General features: G+C 34.5%; 1 protein-coding gene across 1 annotated transcript; it reads left to right on the top strand.

Annotated features, from left to right (window-relative positions):
- The first annotated feature begins 631 nt into the window (after positions 1-631).
- LOC115983494 lies at positions 632-2032 on the top strand. The gene is made up of 2 exons (XM_031106200.1): positions 632-1016; positions 1818-2032. Exons 1-2 carry the CDS (start codon positions 686-688, stop codon positions 1850-1852), a joined length of 366 nt encoding a protein of 121 aa, XP_030962060.1. The 5' UTR covers positions 632-685; the 3' UTR covers positions 1853-2032.
- The last annotated feature ends 13633 nt before the right edge of the window (positions 2033-15665 follow it).

Below are 15665 nucleotides of genomic sequence, written 5' to 3'. Positions count from 1 at the left end.
AAAATTTTTGTTGGTAACTTTTGTTGATTGGGCTATTTTTTCTTTTGTTGTTGGAATTTTATTTTTTAGATTGATAAACTTTTGTTAGTAGGCTAATTTTGTTGTTACCTATATATACTCTTTAGTTAGTCCCTGATTCAATTGCTACAATAAGAACGGAAAAATTATTCAAACCTTTTTTTTTTATGAAATAAATCAGTTAATATTACTTAGCTATAAGGCTGTAAATTTTAAATATGTTTGCAGTTTTTACCTCTTATAAATTCTTCTCATACATCCTTTTTATATATTCCTCATTTCCTTTTACAAAATAATGGAGTTTCTATCATGTTCTTTTTCAGTCCAAAAAAGTTAAAAAGGAAACAAACAAGTTTAAGCTAGCTTTTTACAAATCAGCGACAGGGAGTTTTGAACGTTATGCATGCATTGCATGCGAAAGGCTCCAACTTCCAAAAAAGGTAACCAAACAAGTAAGCTTTCTTGTATTTTAGTGTGAAGAAATAAGTTTATTCACATGGTTCTCACCACCAAAACCGTAAGTAACGCATGGTTCTCACCACCCCAAATTCCAAGGCTCAAAAGCTAAGTTTTTCATCCTAATCTTTCCCTCAAAACCCCTATAAAAACTCTCTCTCACCACCCCAATGAACCAACCAACACACACATACAATATTGTAAGAGAGATATGGCAATGTACATCAATACTAACATCTTGCTCTTGGCTTTCTTCGCCATTACTGGGATTCTGTTCTCTGGTAACAACAACAACATGGTTGTTGGCGAAGATTGCCAAGCTGACATACTGGGTTTGCAAGCTCAATGTGCATTGTACTTTCAGAAGGTTTTGCCAAGGATGAACCCATCTCAACAATGCTGCAGTGTTATCAAGAAGGCGAACATGCCATGCGTGTGCCACCACATGACCAAGAATGATGAGAAGATACTTGACATGAAGAAAGTGATCTTTGTAGCACAGTACTGTGGCAGGCCAGTTGCCCCTGGGACCAAATGTGGAAGTAAGAAACTCTTAAAACTCTTTATATATATATATATATATATATATGAACCTATTCTACACAATTTATGTGTTCCTTTTATTCCATATGGTAATTGGAAATGAATTTTGTGTGTGTGTGCATGTTTTTTGTTTGGTGATGAGTTGGTAAATTAGCATAAGTTTGGATTAGTTTTTTATTTTGGCTATTTGCTTATATACAACTTTTTAACATCTTTTATAATTCTTTCTATTTTTATTTTTGCGGGATTAGTATATCATAGTTTAGTATTAAAAAAATAGAGTGTGGCTGTTTGAATTTAAAAAATGATAAGAGATAAGGAGGAAAATAGGATGCATCTGTTTAAATTTCAAAACTAATAAGAGATAAGAAGATGTTAAATTACTAAGAACGTGAATTTACTGAGAGGTTTTAAATTTTGAGCTTTTATTTTATGAATTTGTCCATCTTAATTGAAAACCTATAAATAAGCGAAGAGGGAATATTTTGAAATATTCAAGATAGAGTTCACAGCTTAAGTAGCTGAGAAGTCCTTTAAATGGTAGTCTAGATAACCAAATAATTGAAATAAACAAATAGACTTTCAACAATAGTAAGTTAATTCAAATAGACATATTCGAACTTATTTTGACTTAGGTAAAAATGAAATTATTCCTTTTGTATTTTCTTTGATCTATGGCTTGAGTTACTTTACTTTTCTGGAGTAGAAAAAACAAAAAAGGGTTGCTTTGCTTAGTCGCTTATGGAATCGCAATTTGGGTTTATACATGTTTTGCTTATCTCTTGTAATATCTATTGCAGGTTACACTGTTCCACCACCGCCTCCAACAGCATGACGTTAAATAAAGTGACTGCATGCAACTTTAGGAGCTATGACTCATGTAATGTCAGAGAAGAAAAAATGACATAAATTTGGAAATCATATGCTTCTATGTTTTATTACTAAAAATATCTATCGTTACTAGTGTGAATTTAAGTTTGCCAATGGAATGAATTTGTTACATTAAATTTTTAAATCCATCAATTCCTGACGATTGGGACAATGTTAACTTAACATGGACAATCTTCATAGCTTTTGGAATAATCGAAAATTTAATATAATTAATTGTTAAGAACAGATCAAAAGCATTATTTAAAAGTCTATGGTTGTCAGATAAGAGTCCTAGGATCAAATTCTACCAACATAAAAAAAAAAGAGGACAATTAGTGTAAAAATCATGTCAATGGGTCAATGGACATTCCGGTTGTACGTCCTTCTTCTTATTAATAGATACAATAGAATTTTAACACACACACACACACACACATATATATATATATATAGACACACACACACATATATATATTACGTTAACTACATGATAATTGTTCTCTATAAGCAAGTCAAAACGCCAATTAATTATTGGTGTAGGTGGTATTTGAATCTCGATATCTTAAATAAAATAAAATAATATAATCATTTTAATGGGTTACCCACTAACCGCTGCTATTGTGTTTACTTGTTAGTACTACTTATTAGGATTTCTGTTGAGAGGAGAAGAGCAAAATTATTGCGTCACACTTCTTTTTTATTTTGTTTGTGGTGTGGGAGAGTTTGGGAGACTCACACCCCAAGTTGTGTAACTTGTGTTTGATAGAACTTTTTTTTTTTTTTTTTTTTGAGAGAGAGAGAGTTCCAACCTATGATGTCTACTCCTGATAGTACTTTTTATTATCAGATCATGACACCAATCGGTTTTTGATATATGTGGGGATTGAACCTTAGACTCTTATTCAACCATTAGAAACTTTACCAGTTGAACTAATTGAAACACACATGTTTGATAGCACTATGTTTGTGAGAAGTTATGCACCATCCCTTTCATAGTTTGGGAGTTCCACGGCGCTCTAAAGTCAAGAGCAATGATGCACATATTCATGTTAATTTGGAGAGAATGGGGTAAGAGATAATTAATAAAATGCGAGGTGAAGGGGTTATCACTTATCAATCAGAATCTAATAAAATGAAATTACAAATTTTCCCCTACTATAATTTAGTTCTTAAACATTTAAGTTTTTATTCTTTTTTTGATAGTTTGATAGTTAAGAGAGAGGGGTTTGAACTATGAATATCTCTACTAAAAATACCAAAGAAAAAAAAAATGTCAATTGAATAAGGCCCTTGTCTTTTAAATGTTATTTTTAACTTCTTTAAAGTATGAGTTAAGAAACAATTAACAGGTTTTTGTTCAAATACTACTTAAAAAATTTATCATAAAAGTCACTCAGGTATATATAAAACTGTGGGGGGTAAAAGACCAGGAGGTCCATGTTAATGTCTACAAAAGACCAAGGACCCAGTCCAAAGAAAAACCCCTCCTCGGCCATGGGAAGAACCCTCCTCGGCATGGATGTAGCCGAGGACAAAGGGAGCAACCTACTACTGGTAGTGACGCTCTAGATCATTCCACGAAACAAGAAAAGTACTAAAGCAGAAAAGGACAACGGAGAAAACGGAAATGTCTGAGGGAAAGGCTGCCATTATTGCACTCAGTGCCTTGTGCTTGACATAGCCATACTTTTCTGCCTTTACAACCACTCCTAACAACTAGAGGGAAGGGCTAATGGGACAAGTACCTACCCCAGGAACCCAATTCAGGAGGAAGGAACCTACTATAAAAAGGGAGTGGAGGGAGACATAGGGGAGGGGCTGAGACCCCTAACACACCGGAGGCACCAGAAAAAGCTCCTCGGACTGCGCCGAGGACCAATCTCCTTTGGTAAACTCAGTTAACCTCAACTTGATCATGAAGAACACCATGTTAACTATTGTCCATATACTAAAGTCTAGCTCTTTAACCCATTCTCTACAAATTCATTGTACCGGTCTCACTGGTCTAAGGTCCATACATCTTGGGCCTGGGCTGAAAAATGTGACCCTATAATTGGCGCCGTTTGTGAGAAGAGCTTGTGCGTTAGCGAATGCAACGGTTAATCACGGTGGGATCAAGCTCCTATTAGCAGGAGCCCCTCAAGAAGACCATTTTGGCAGTGGTACAAGCTACACGAAAGCCTTCCCATCATTTCCAAGAACACATCGTCATTGTCGTAACTTAGCTTCCACTTAGGTCTACACTTCGAAGCGTTGATTACGTGGGAAGGATTGCTAAACGGAGCGCGGTTCTAGGGGCTTCTAACGTCAGATGTGTGCCCCGTACACTTGTCAAATGGCTGATTCTCACGGGCTTAGTAGTCTGGTTCGCTGAATTCCTTTCAAAGAAAGAAGTCGAGGGCCAAATCGGAATCTTTTGAAGCGGTTAAACAGAACCTTAGCTATGTCGGGTCTCTAGACCTCCGACTTTGAGGAAATAAACGCATACTAACAACTTTCTAAACGACTAAGTACTAGACAGAACCAAGGTCTTGCATGGTCCTCGGACTCAAACCTATGGGGAAACTAGCTACTTTAAGAAAATCTAAGTGCTAGACAAAACCAAGGTCTTGCATGGTTCTCGGACTCAAACCTATGGGGAAACTAGTTACTTCAAAGAAGAATCTAAGTACTAGACAGAACCAAGGTCTTGCATGGTCCTCAGACTTAAACCTATGGAGAAATTAGATACTTTAAGAAAATCTAAGTACTAGACAGAACTAAGGTCTTGCATGGTCCTCGAACTCAAACCTATGGGGAAACTAGCTACTTCAAGAAAATCTAAGTGCTAGATAAAACCAAGGTCTTGCATGGTCCTCGGAATCAAACCTATGGGAAAACTAGTTATTTCAAAGAAGAACCTAAGTACTAGACAGAATCAAAGTCTTGCATGGTCCTTAGACTCAAACCTATGGGGAAACTAGCTACTTCAAGAAAATATAAGTGCTAGACAGAACTAAGGTCTTGTATGGTCCTCGGACTCAAACCTATGGGGAAACTAGCTACTTCAAAAACAAAAAAAAAAAATCTAAGTACTAGACAAATCCAAGGTCTTGCATGGTCCTCGGACTCAAACTTATGGGGAAACTAGTTACTTCAAAGAAGAACCTAAGTACTAGACAGAACCAAGGTCTTACATGGTCCTCGGACTCAAACCTATGAGGAACCTAGTTACTTCAAAGAAGAATTTAAGTGCTAGACAGAACCAAGGTCTTGCATAGTCCTCGGACTCAAACCTATGGGAAACTAGTTACTTCAAAGAAGAATCTAAGTGTTAGACAGAACCAAGGTCTTGCATGGTCCTCGAACTCAAAGCTACTTCAAGAAAATCTAAGTGCTAGACAGAACCAAGGTTTTGCATGGTCCTCGGACTCAAACCTATAGGGAAACTAGTTACTTCAAGAAAATTTAAGTGCTAGATAGAACTAAGGTTTTGCATGGTCATCGGACTCAAACCTATAGGGAAACTAGCTACTTCAAGAAAATCTAAGTGCTAGACAAAATCAAGGTCTTGCACGGTCCTCGGACTCAAACCTATGGGGAAACTAGCTACTTCAAGAAAAACTTAAGTCATAGACGGAACAAAGGTGTCGCGTGGTCCTCGGACCTCCGGTTTTGTGGAAACTAACACGCGACGGTACCTTTCAAAGCGTTTAAGCTAAGTTCAATCATGCCTCAGTTCTCGGACTAGACGCCTAAAGCAGGTTAAAGTTATAAATATCATCAGAAACGTGGAAAAGAACCCTAGTACCCGGTGCTCCCCTCGGACAGTTTACTTTAGGTTACACGTCCTTGGGCGGTCACCCTGTTCACAATGCAGAACATGCGGTTGTTTTCCTGGTTAGTCTTATATAGTTAACTTACTTAAAGTCGACATTGTTGTGCCCGTCAGTTTTGATAAGTTCAAGGTGACAACTCTTTACCATCAACGACATCAGTTCTAAGTACTATTCAAAAGAAAAAACACCAGCACACCCATTCATAAAATAATTATTGCAGAAAAGAAAAGGTACACAAAATGAAATAAAATCGTCTTTTTATTGGATAAAGAAGAAGTACAATATACATAAAAGGGCTTAGACAAGCCTATATCATAAGCTAACTATAAAAAGCAGTACACGGGAGTGATAAATCCTCAATCTTGCTCCTGCAGCAATTAAGCAAGTATGGATGACACCGGCGATGGAAGAGAAGAAGAAGCAGAGATGCCCAATCCACGATCTTGCTCCAGCAGCAATCAAGCAAGTATGGATGGCACCGGCGGTTGAAGAGAAGAAGAAGCAGGAACGCCAAATCCACATACTTGCTCTAGCGGCAATCGAGCAAGTATTAGTCTAGCAACAATCGAGCAAGTATGGATGGTACCGACGATGAGAAATCCAAACCCACAAACATGTGACATACGGCGCTAGAAGAAAATCCATATTTTGTCGCACCAAAAATCTGATGCGACCTACACCTGCTTCAGATTTTGGCTGAAGGAAGAGAGACTTCTTTCTTGTCTAGTCGAGGGGGAGAAATATCTTTGGCCTCTGTCTCCCTTGTTCTAACTGGGTCATTCTGAATCCCGGAGACACTTAGGGTTTCTGAAGAGGGTCACCCTTATCCTGGACCATTTCACTACCTAAATCTCAATCACTATCATAGTGGAGACTTTGGGAACATTCGGAGAGTTAAAAGCCTGAAAAACTCAAAGGTCTACGAATAAAGAAGAATGATCTCCCCCTCATGTGTCTTATATAGGGGACAAACCTGGTGGTAATCAATTTGCCCAAATCTCCAAGAAGGAATTACAAGCGAGATAAATCTCGCTCAATTTCCAAAGCAATCTTCAGCCATTGGATTTGTGTCACCTCGTGAAAAGACCTTAATGAAAGCGCGCCTCGTGTATCGAAACGGCAGGAACGCGGCTTGGATAAACTAGAAGAATGTCTCACAGCCAAGAACGTGCCTCAGGCAAGTGAAGAGGCACTGGCACTGATGAAGGACAAGATTAGACAAGCCATGACAGAGGCCCGATGTCACCAAAACCCTCCTCTCCGTCCGAGGAGCCGAATAGTAGGATTTTGAGTGGCTATTGTGGGGGGTAAAAGACCAGGAGGTCCATGTCAATGTCTACATAGGGCCAAGGGCCCAGTCCAAGGAAAAACCCCTCCTCGACCATAGGAAGAACCCTCCTCGGCATGGATGTAGTCGAGGACAAAGGGAGCAACCTGCTACTGATAGTGACGCTCCAGATCATTCCACGGAACAGGAAAAGTACTAAAGCAGAAAAGGACAACAGAGAAAACGGAAATGTCTGATGGAAAGGCTGCCATTATTGCATTCAATGCCTTGTGCCTGACATAGCCATGTTTTTCTACCTTTACAACCACTCCCAACAACTGGAGGGGAGGGCTAATGGGACAAGTACCTACCCTAGGAACCTAATTCAAGAGGAAGGAAACTACTATAAAAAGACAGTGGAGGGAGACAAAGGGGGGGGGGGGCTGAGACCCCTAACACACCAGAGGCACCAAAAAAAGCTTCTCGGACTGCACCGAAGACCAATCTCCTTTGGTAAACTCAGTTCACCTCAGCTTGATCATGAAGAACACCGTGTTAACTGTTGTCCATACACTAAAGCCTAGCTCTCTGACCCATTTTCTACAAATTCATTGTACCGAGCTCACTAGTCTAAAGTCTCATGCATCTTGGACCTGGGCTGAAAAATGTGACCCTACAAAAACTATGTGTCGATAAATAATTTAAATATTATCTTGAAATGTGGGGTGTAATATGTGAGTGCATTAATTGGTGTGTGTTTCAATAAGATATGTTAGGACTAATCTGTTTGTAAATATGATACAAACATCAGGGCTGGCTCAATAGGTGATGCAATTGCCTAAGGCCCCTAAATAAAAGAAGGCCCCCATTTGTAAAAATATATATATATATATATATATAATATTTATTTATATATTTTAGTTAAAAAAAATTTTAAGCATTTTTATTGGTCAATAAAATACATTAAAAAGGCCCCGTTGTATCTAAAATGCAAAAAGTTAAAAAGGAAAAAAAGAGAATAATGAAAATAGTCCTAATAATATTCAAACATCTGATGTAACAATAATTGATAATGAAAAACAAAATAATTTAGAAGAAAATGAAAAAATGACTAACCTACTTACTAATAATATCTATGATCCAAGTCAATGGGAAAATATTGATACAAAATTAAGAGATTTATTAGTAGAAAAGGGTCCAATTAGAGACAATGATCTAAAATTTCCTTTAGATAAAGATCGTAGACATTTTTCTACTACATTTTATTTTAAAAAGTTATCAAATGGGGAGAAATTTGATAGAAGATGGCTAGTGTATTCAAAAGATTTGGATAAAGCATTTTGTTTTTGTTGCAAGTTGTTTAATTCAACAACACATGGTAGTAGTACAAATCAACTTACTAATGAAGGAACTAATGATTAGAGAAATATTAGCAATAAGATTAAAAATCATGAAACAAGCAAAGAGCATGTTACTAACATGAATGCTTGGATTGATTTAGAAATGAGATTATTGAAAAATAAAACAATTGATAAAAATTTCCAAGAACAAGTTAACAAAGAGAAAGATAATTGGGAAAAAGTGTTGTTAAGAATTATTGTTGTAGTAAAAAATCTTGGAAAAAATAATTTGGCCTTTCGAGGAAAAAATGAAAAGATCTATCAAGAAAATAATGGAAATTTTTTAAGTCTAATTGAAATGCTTGTAGAATTTGATCCAGTAATGCAAGAACATGTACAACATATTCAACATGGTGCAATTCATAATCATTATCTTGGACATAATATACAAAATGAATTGATACAATTGTTAGCAAATGAAATTAAAGGTAAAATTATTAAAACGATTAAGGAAGCAAAATATTTTTCAATTATACTTGATTGTACTCCTAATGTAAGTCATCAAGAACAAATGACTCTAGTACTACGATGTGTGAATATTTCAACTAGTCCAATAAAAATAGATGAGCATTTTGTAGAATTTTTAAAAGTAGATGATACTTCTGGAAAAGGTATTTTTAATGAAATTATAAGTGTAATAAAAAGTCTTGAACTTGATATTAATGATGTACGTGGACAAGGATATGATAATGGGTCTAATATGAAAGGAAAAAAACAAGAGGTACAAAAAAGAATAATTGATATAAACCCTAGAGCACTTTACACACCGTGTGGGTGTCATAATCTTAAACTTGTGCTATGCGATGTGGCTAATTCTTGTCCTAAAGCTATATCTTTTTTTGGAGTAGTACAACGTATATATACATTGTTTTCTTCTTCCACAAAGCAATGGAAAATTTTACAAGATAATGTTTCAAGTTTAACTCTTAAACCATTGTCACAAACACGTTGGGAAAGTCGAATTGAAAGTGTAAAAGCAATAAAATTTCAAGTTTTAGAAATAAGAGATGCTTTGTTACAATTAGCAAAAACGAGTGAAGATCCTAAAACAAAAAGTGAAGCTGATTTTTTGGCAACATATGAGCTTGAAAGTTTTGAATTCTTGTTAGGCATGACTATTTGGTATGATATATTATTTGCCGTTAACTCTGTTAGTAAAAATTTACAATCAAAAGACATGCATATTGACATTGCCATAGATCAACTAAAGGGTCTCATATCTTTTTTTAAAAAATATATAAAGAAGATGGATTCACATCTGCTATGATTTCATCTAAAGAGATTGCAATCAAAATGGAAATAGAGCCTATATTTCATGAAAAACGTATAATTTGTAGAAAGAAACAATTTGATGAGAATGTCAATGATGAGATAACACAATCTGCTGAAAAATCTTTTAGAATTAATTATTTTTTATATATAATAGATCAAGCTATTTCATCAATTGAAAGTAGGTTTGAACAATTTCAAATATATGAGGATGTTTTTGGTTTTTTATTTAATTTTGAAAAACTAAAAGCACTAGATGATAATAGTTTGAAAAAAATATTGTCTTAATCTTGAAAGTTTTCTCAAACATGATGTTTATTATGATATTAATGGCTTAGATTTATATTCAGAACTAATAGTTTCAAAAGAAGTTGTGAAAATAGATGAAAATACTCCAATTAATGTATTTAATTATTTAAAAAGACTAGATTCTTTTCCAAATGCATATATTGCTTATAGAATATTACTAACAATACCTGTTACGGTTGCATCTGCAGAATGAAGTTTTTCAAAATTAAAATTAATAAAATCTTATTTAAGGTCTACTATATCACAAGAAAGATTAAGTGGATTAGCTATATTATCAATTGAAAAAGAAATGTTAGAGGAACTTAAATACAAAAACTTAATTAATAATTTTGCATCTCAAAAAGCAAGAAAAATAGATTTTAAATAAAAAATTTTAATATATATATATATATATTATTTTATTAATATTTAATTATAAAAAGGCCCCCTTAAACTTTTCACCTAAGGCCCCCAAAGTTGTTGAGACGGCCCTAACAAACATACAAGTGCTTTTATTAAAAATAATGCTAGTTGGAGAAAAAAACTTAAAATAATAAAACAATGCTTCTCTTATGGTGGATTTGATAAGAGATCTGATTTTAGGACAATGTGAAATTAATTAAGTTTCTACGGAGAGATGAGAGAATGTGATTAAGGACAGAGAAAGGTTGAATAATAAATTGTTTTAAAAAAAATAGAGAAAATAACAAATGCATGATGCTACAATGCTGCTTTAAATTTGATGATATTAATGTAGCATATTGTAAAAATTTAAATAGTGTTAGAGTACCAAATGTGGAGGTGATTTTGCAATAGAATGTTCTTCTTTATTTGATCCCCAAGGTTTAGACTAAAGAGAATTTGTCAACCAAAGTATCCCTAATAGTTTTATTTTAATCCAAACTTTAGGGTGAAGAGTCTTGTACCTCATGATAGCATAGAATGTTCTTTATTAGAATAACAAGCATTTCAATTCTCCTCTTCATTGTTGTAACTATCGAATATTGAAAAAAAAAATCATACTTTAGTGTGGTCAAAATGTAGCAATCGAGAAAACTTGTGAGACTAAATTGTGATTAGGCCAAACCAAAAGGGGAATATTTATATTCACCATTGCAAAATCTATAAATTGAACGGAATCCTAACAATTTTTGTTTTAATTCAAACTTTAAGAGAGTCATATATAACAAAATTTTGTAGACTGTTTAAATTGCAATAAAACCAAACTACAAGAAAGCAATTATATAATTTTTCTAAAAAGTCATTGTAAAAGAAACATTTTGCTAATTGTATTTTTACATAATAAAAAAATTAGATGAATTACGGGTGATTATGAACTCATAAATTATAAATACGGTTATTTATTTATTCAATTGTTACAACAAGTAAAAAATGCATAATTTGAATCATGCATGGTTCTCCTTATTAAAAAAAAAAAAAAAAACAACAACAACAACTCATAAAATCCCACTTAGATAGTATCTCTCTTATAAACTCCAATTATACACCCTCCTCAAAAATAAAAAAATCTTTTTTTTTTTCATTTATTTCATTCTAAAAAATAAAAAGAAAACAGACAAGTTTAAGGAAGCTATTACCAATAACTTTTTTACATCATTAATTACAACAGGTTTTGAACGTTAGGTTTAGACCTCATGCATTGCATGCCAATGGCTCTAACGTCCAAACTTCCAAAAGGTTACAAAATCTCAGGGCCGGCGTTTTCGGATTGCCCATATGATTTTCGGGAAGCCAAGATTGAGACTCAACTTTGGGCTTAGAATATGGCCCAAAGGCTATTGGTGAAGTGTGAAAGACTCATTTTTGCTCAAAGTCCGGGTTGCATCCAACAAAGATTATAATAAAACTCCAAAAGTACCTTTTGCAAAGATTAGCTAGCACAATGAATGACACACCACAATAAGTGCTTAAATAATAGTCTAGCAGTAAACAAGAGAAACGTCCAGTGGTAGATGTCTGGAAAATTAATAAATGTATTTGCACAATAAAAATTATGCATTTTCTCTGTAGTCGGTTAATATAAAAGTGGGTCTATTATAACAAATACACAAGAGGAAAATGGTTCAATAGGAATATGAGAGATCTCCAACGATAGACGTCTGACAGATTAATAGGTGTGTTTACATGATAAAAAATCATATAGTTTATTCATTATTATTAAGTCAACATGAGGGAAAACTTCCATCGTATCCAAGACATAATGGCCTTCATTATAATAGCAAAAACAAGGATTAAAGGCCTTATAATTACAAGTAGAAAAGGAAAATTAGGATGGAATGAAGGGAGAGAAAGAGTATCCATCTAGTGCAGCAAATGTTTAAAAAAGATCTCTATGTGCCATACTATGCCCATAATGATGAATATATGTGTATAGTAAGTGATAGGAATGACTTTATGGAAAGTATGAGTGAATATATGGAAATATGGAAGAGAGTTTGAACATTTTCAGGTATGGTGTAAAAAGTGTTGTTTATGGCTATTTCAAGGTGTTGAGAGTTTTCTAAGAAGATGGAGTGTGATATTTATGGGTAAGTGTACATGGATATTTATGAATCAAATGCTGATTTATGAACTAAAAAGTAGACTTATGAACTAAAAATGACATGATAGATGAAAAATTTCATGATGAGATGTTTTTTTAATGTGTTGATGGTAGTTCCTTTTATAGTGAAGCTTAAGGGATTAATTAGTGAAATTTAGAGAGGACCAAGTCTGACAGTAGCAAAATCCTAGAATATCACTCCTGAGATTTGGCCCAAAATGGTGAGACTTGTTGTTAGAGTGTTTTGCTTATTTGGGTAATGCTGTTAGAGGCTAAAATGCTCCTAATCTAGGCATTAATGCTGGGATTTGAAAATTAATTTTGTCCAATAGGATTAAAGTAAGTATGAGGACTCGAGATCTTGCTTGGTGCAACTAGGATTATCAAAGCTCAAAAAGGTTGGTTGACACTCCAAACCAAGTGTCAATCTTTGCTGCCTCTACTGGGAGCTTTTGCTGGACAGCCCTTTATGCCCTCCAAACCACTTTTCCCTAATTTTCCCCTTTTAGGATTCATGGGATTGTTTCATGAATCAATTATATATGGTTTTGGTAATAAACTAAACTATTTAGTTGAGTATTTCATGAGTTTGGAAGTCTTGGTTATAGCTTCCTTGAGCTGTGACCAAAACTTGGAGAAGAAGGGTATTTATTGCCCATTAGCTTTTAGGTGTTAGCCTAGCCTCTGGTACTGTTCATGTCAGAGGTGGCAGTGGCAAAGAGGCTGATGGGACAAGTGACCAGCTCCTAATTTAGTTTGAGAGCTTGATTGCTTCTTGAGATGCTCTCCAACGGAAGATAGAACTGAATGGAGTTCTCCCGCTAGGTTAGTTTGTGCACAGGGACTGTTTTGGTTGAGATTTCATGTTAGGCTTGGCCATGAGGGTTGAGTATTTTGGTGGGCCTCTGACTTGGTGGTTCTCTCCACTTGGGCCTATCTTTTTTCTTTCTCATTGTGACCCCTACAAATTGGACAAATCTACTATATATTGCCATGGATTTTTATTCCACATGGGCTTTAGTTGTTAGTAAAAATTAAATGTATTCATGGGCTTTAATAAATATTTATGATAGGTCTTGGGTATTAATTTCCATGGGCTTTAAATAACGAATTGCATAGTTTCTCATAATTTTTGCCATATATTATTTTGTAAATGATATTTTCTTTAGGGCTTTTAAATAATGACCTCCAATGTTTCTTATAAATAATATTTACCATGGGTTTAAATAAAATATGGTAACAACCATTGTAATGAAATAATGTGATATTCTCATGTGCTTTTCTATAGATAATCATAATTGGCTTGTAACATGAATAGTTACCATGAGTTTTGGAAATAAACATTATGAATGTTCTAATATAAGATAAATAGTGACCAGGGGTTTTTATATAAATTCCATCGGTTTATAATATGGTATGAAATAAATAAATGTAATGGGTTTAAGATAAATAATCATAACTTTTCATGGGCATTTATATTAGTAACACAAATTCATAATTCTCCATGGGCTTGATATATGTTTGCCATAGGTTTTGGAAAAATGAATTGTGTTACATAACATAAATAGTTACCATGGGTTTATAATATAGTGTGAAATAAATAAATGTCATGGGTTTAAGATAAATAATCATAACTTTCCACGAGCTTTTATATTAGTGACACAAATTCCTAATTCTCCATGGGCTTGATATATGTTTGCCATGAGTTTTAGAAAAATGAATAATGTTACATAACATAAATAGTTACCGTGGGTTTTATAAGATATATTCCATGGACTTGCAATATTATAGTAATAGGTTTAAGAACTTAAAGAATTGTTCATCATTGGACTTTAAGTGAAATACTTGTGATATAGTATTTTGCCGAGTATTGATAACCTTGGGCTTTTTACTAAATAGTGTCAAGTAGCTAGCTTGGGCTTTTAATAGTGTTAATGTAAATTAGGCTTTTGTTATTGTCAATGAGAATTGGGCTTTTGAAATATTGACAAGTATAAGTAGTCTTGGGTTTTATAAAGGATGGGATGTGTGCATTGAGCTCGTGGGGTCGATTTTGGGCTTAGTTAAATAATAATAATGAAATTAGATAAGATATGAGTTTTTGGGCTTTTGTGATAGTTTATATCGTGACCCAATTTAAATAATGCAATATGAAATATTTGTGGGCCAATGGGATGAGAAATATTCATGAAGGCCCAAAATGATTTATGGGTGATATTTTGGTATTTTTCTAGTGAATAAATAAATGTAATTAAATAGGATTGGGGCACACAAAATGAGTGAAAAGAAAAAATGTACCTGTAGAAAGGGAAAATTCCCGACCTATCACAAGTTGACACGTCACATTATCAAGTCCACAAAATACAGCCAATTACAGAGCACCATGTATTGCTGCTAGGTTTTGCTATCACTATTCAGAAGCCAATAGAAATTTGCCAAGTGTCATGCAAGAACCAATCACGCATCAGCGCACGTGTAAGCGATGACTCAAGCAACCTCGCACGTGTAAGCGATGACTTAAGCCGACCAATCAAGCTGTGACATGTGTCACCAATCAAGCTCCCCCACGTATCGCTCACCCACCCCAAAACTCCTATAAATAGAAGCCTTCTTGAGACATTTAGAAGGACGAGAATCCAGAAGTGAAAAAGCTCTGTGAAGATCAAGCCTCAAAGCCTTCAAGAACTTCAAGAACTTCAACCCCAAAATCGGAGAACATTCGAAGCAGAATCATCCAAATCATCTGCCTAGATCCTAAAGTTCACGGGAATCAAGCCAAAAGTGTCCGAAAACATCAACAAATCACAAATCATTGAAGCTCAACGGATTCAAGCCTCTAAAACTCCGAAGAACTAACACCACAAACCTTCGAAGACGAAGAACACACGAAGAACGCAAAGAACAAAGGATTTCTAAACAAGCTCATAGCCAGAGATTCATTGTAATTCAGTTTCAGCAATCTTCGATCCATCCCTCAACCAAATTGAAGGATATTTTGTGTTCAAGTCAAAACCACATTACCACAAATCTAATCAATAAGTTTTGCAAGGAGATCGAATCAGAGGATCACTCTTTTGTAATTCCAGAGAATTGTACCACACAATCATCAATACAAATTCGCATTTGTGAAACTATTTTACTTGTTTGATTAATTTCAAACTAGAAATTTAGTC

This window comes from Quercus lobata, chromosome 4, assembly GCF_001633185.2.
Source record: "Quercus lobata isolate SW786 chromosome 4, ValleyOak3.0 Primary Assembly, whole genome shotgun sequence".
In the NCBI taxonomy this organism is placed as follows: domain Eukaryota; kingdom Viridiplantae; phylum Streptophyta; class Magnoliopsida; order Fagales; family Fagaceae; genus Quercus; species Quercus lobata.
Note: the sequence above shows the minus strand (reverse complement) of the source record. Positions and strands in the feature narration are given on the sequence as shown.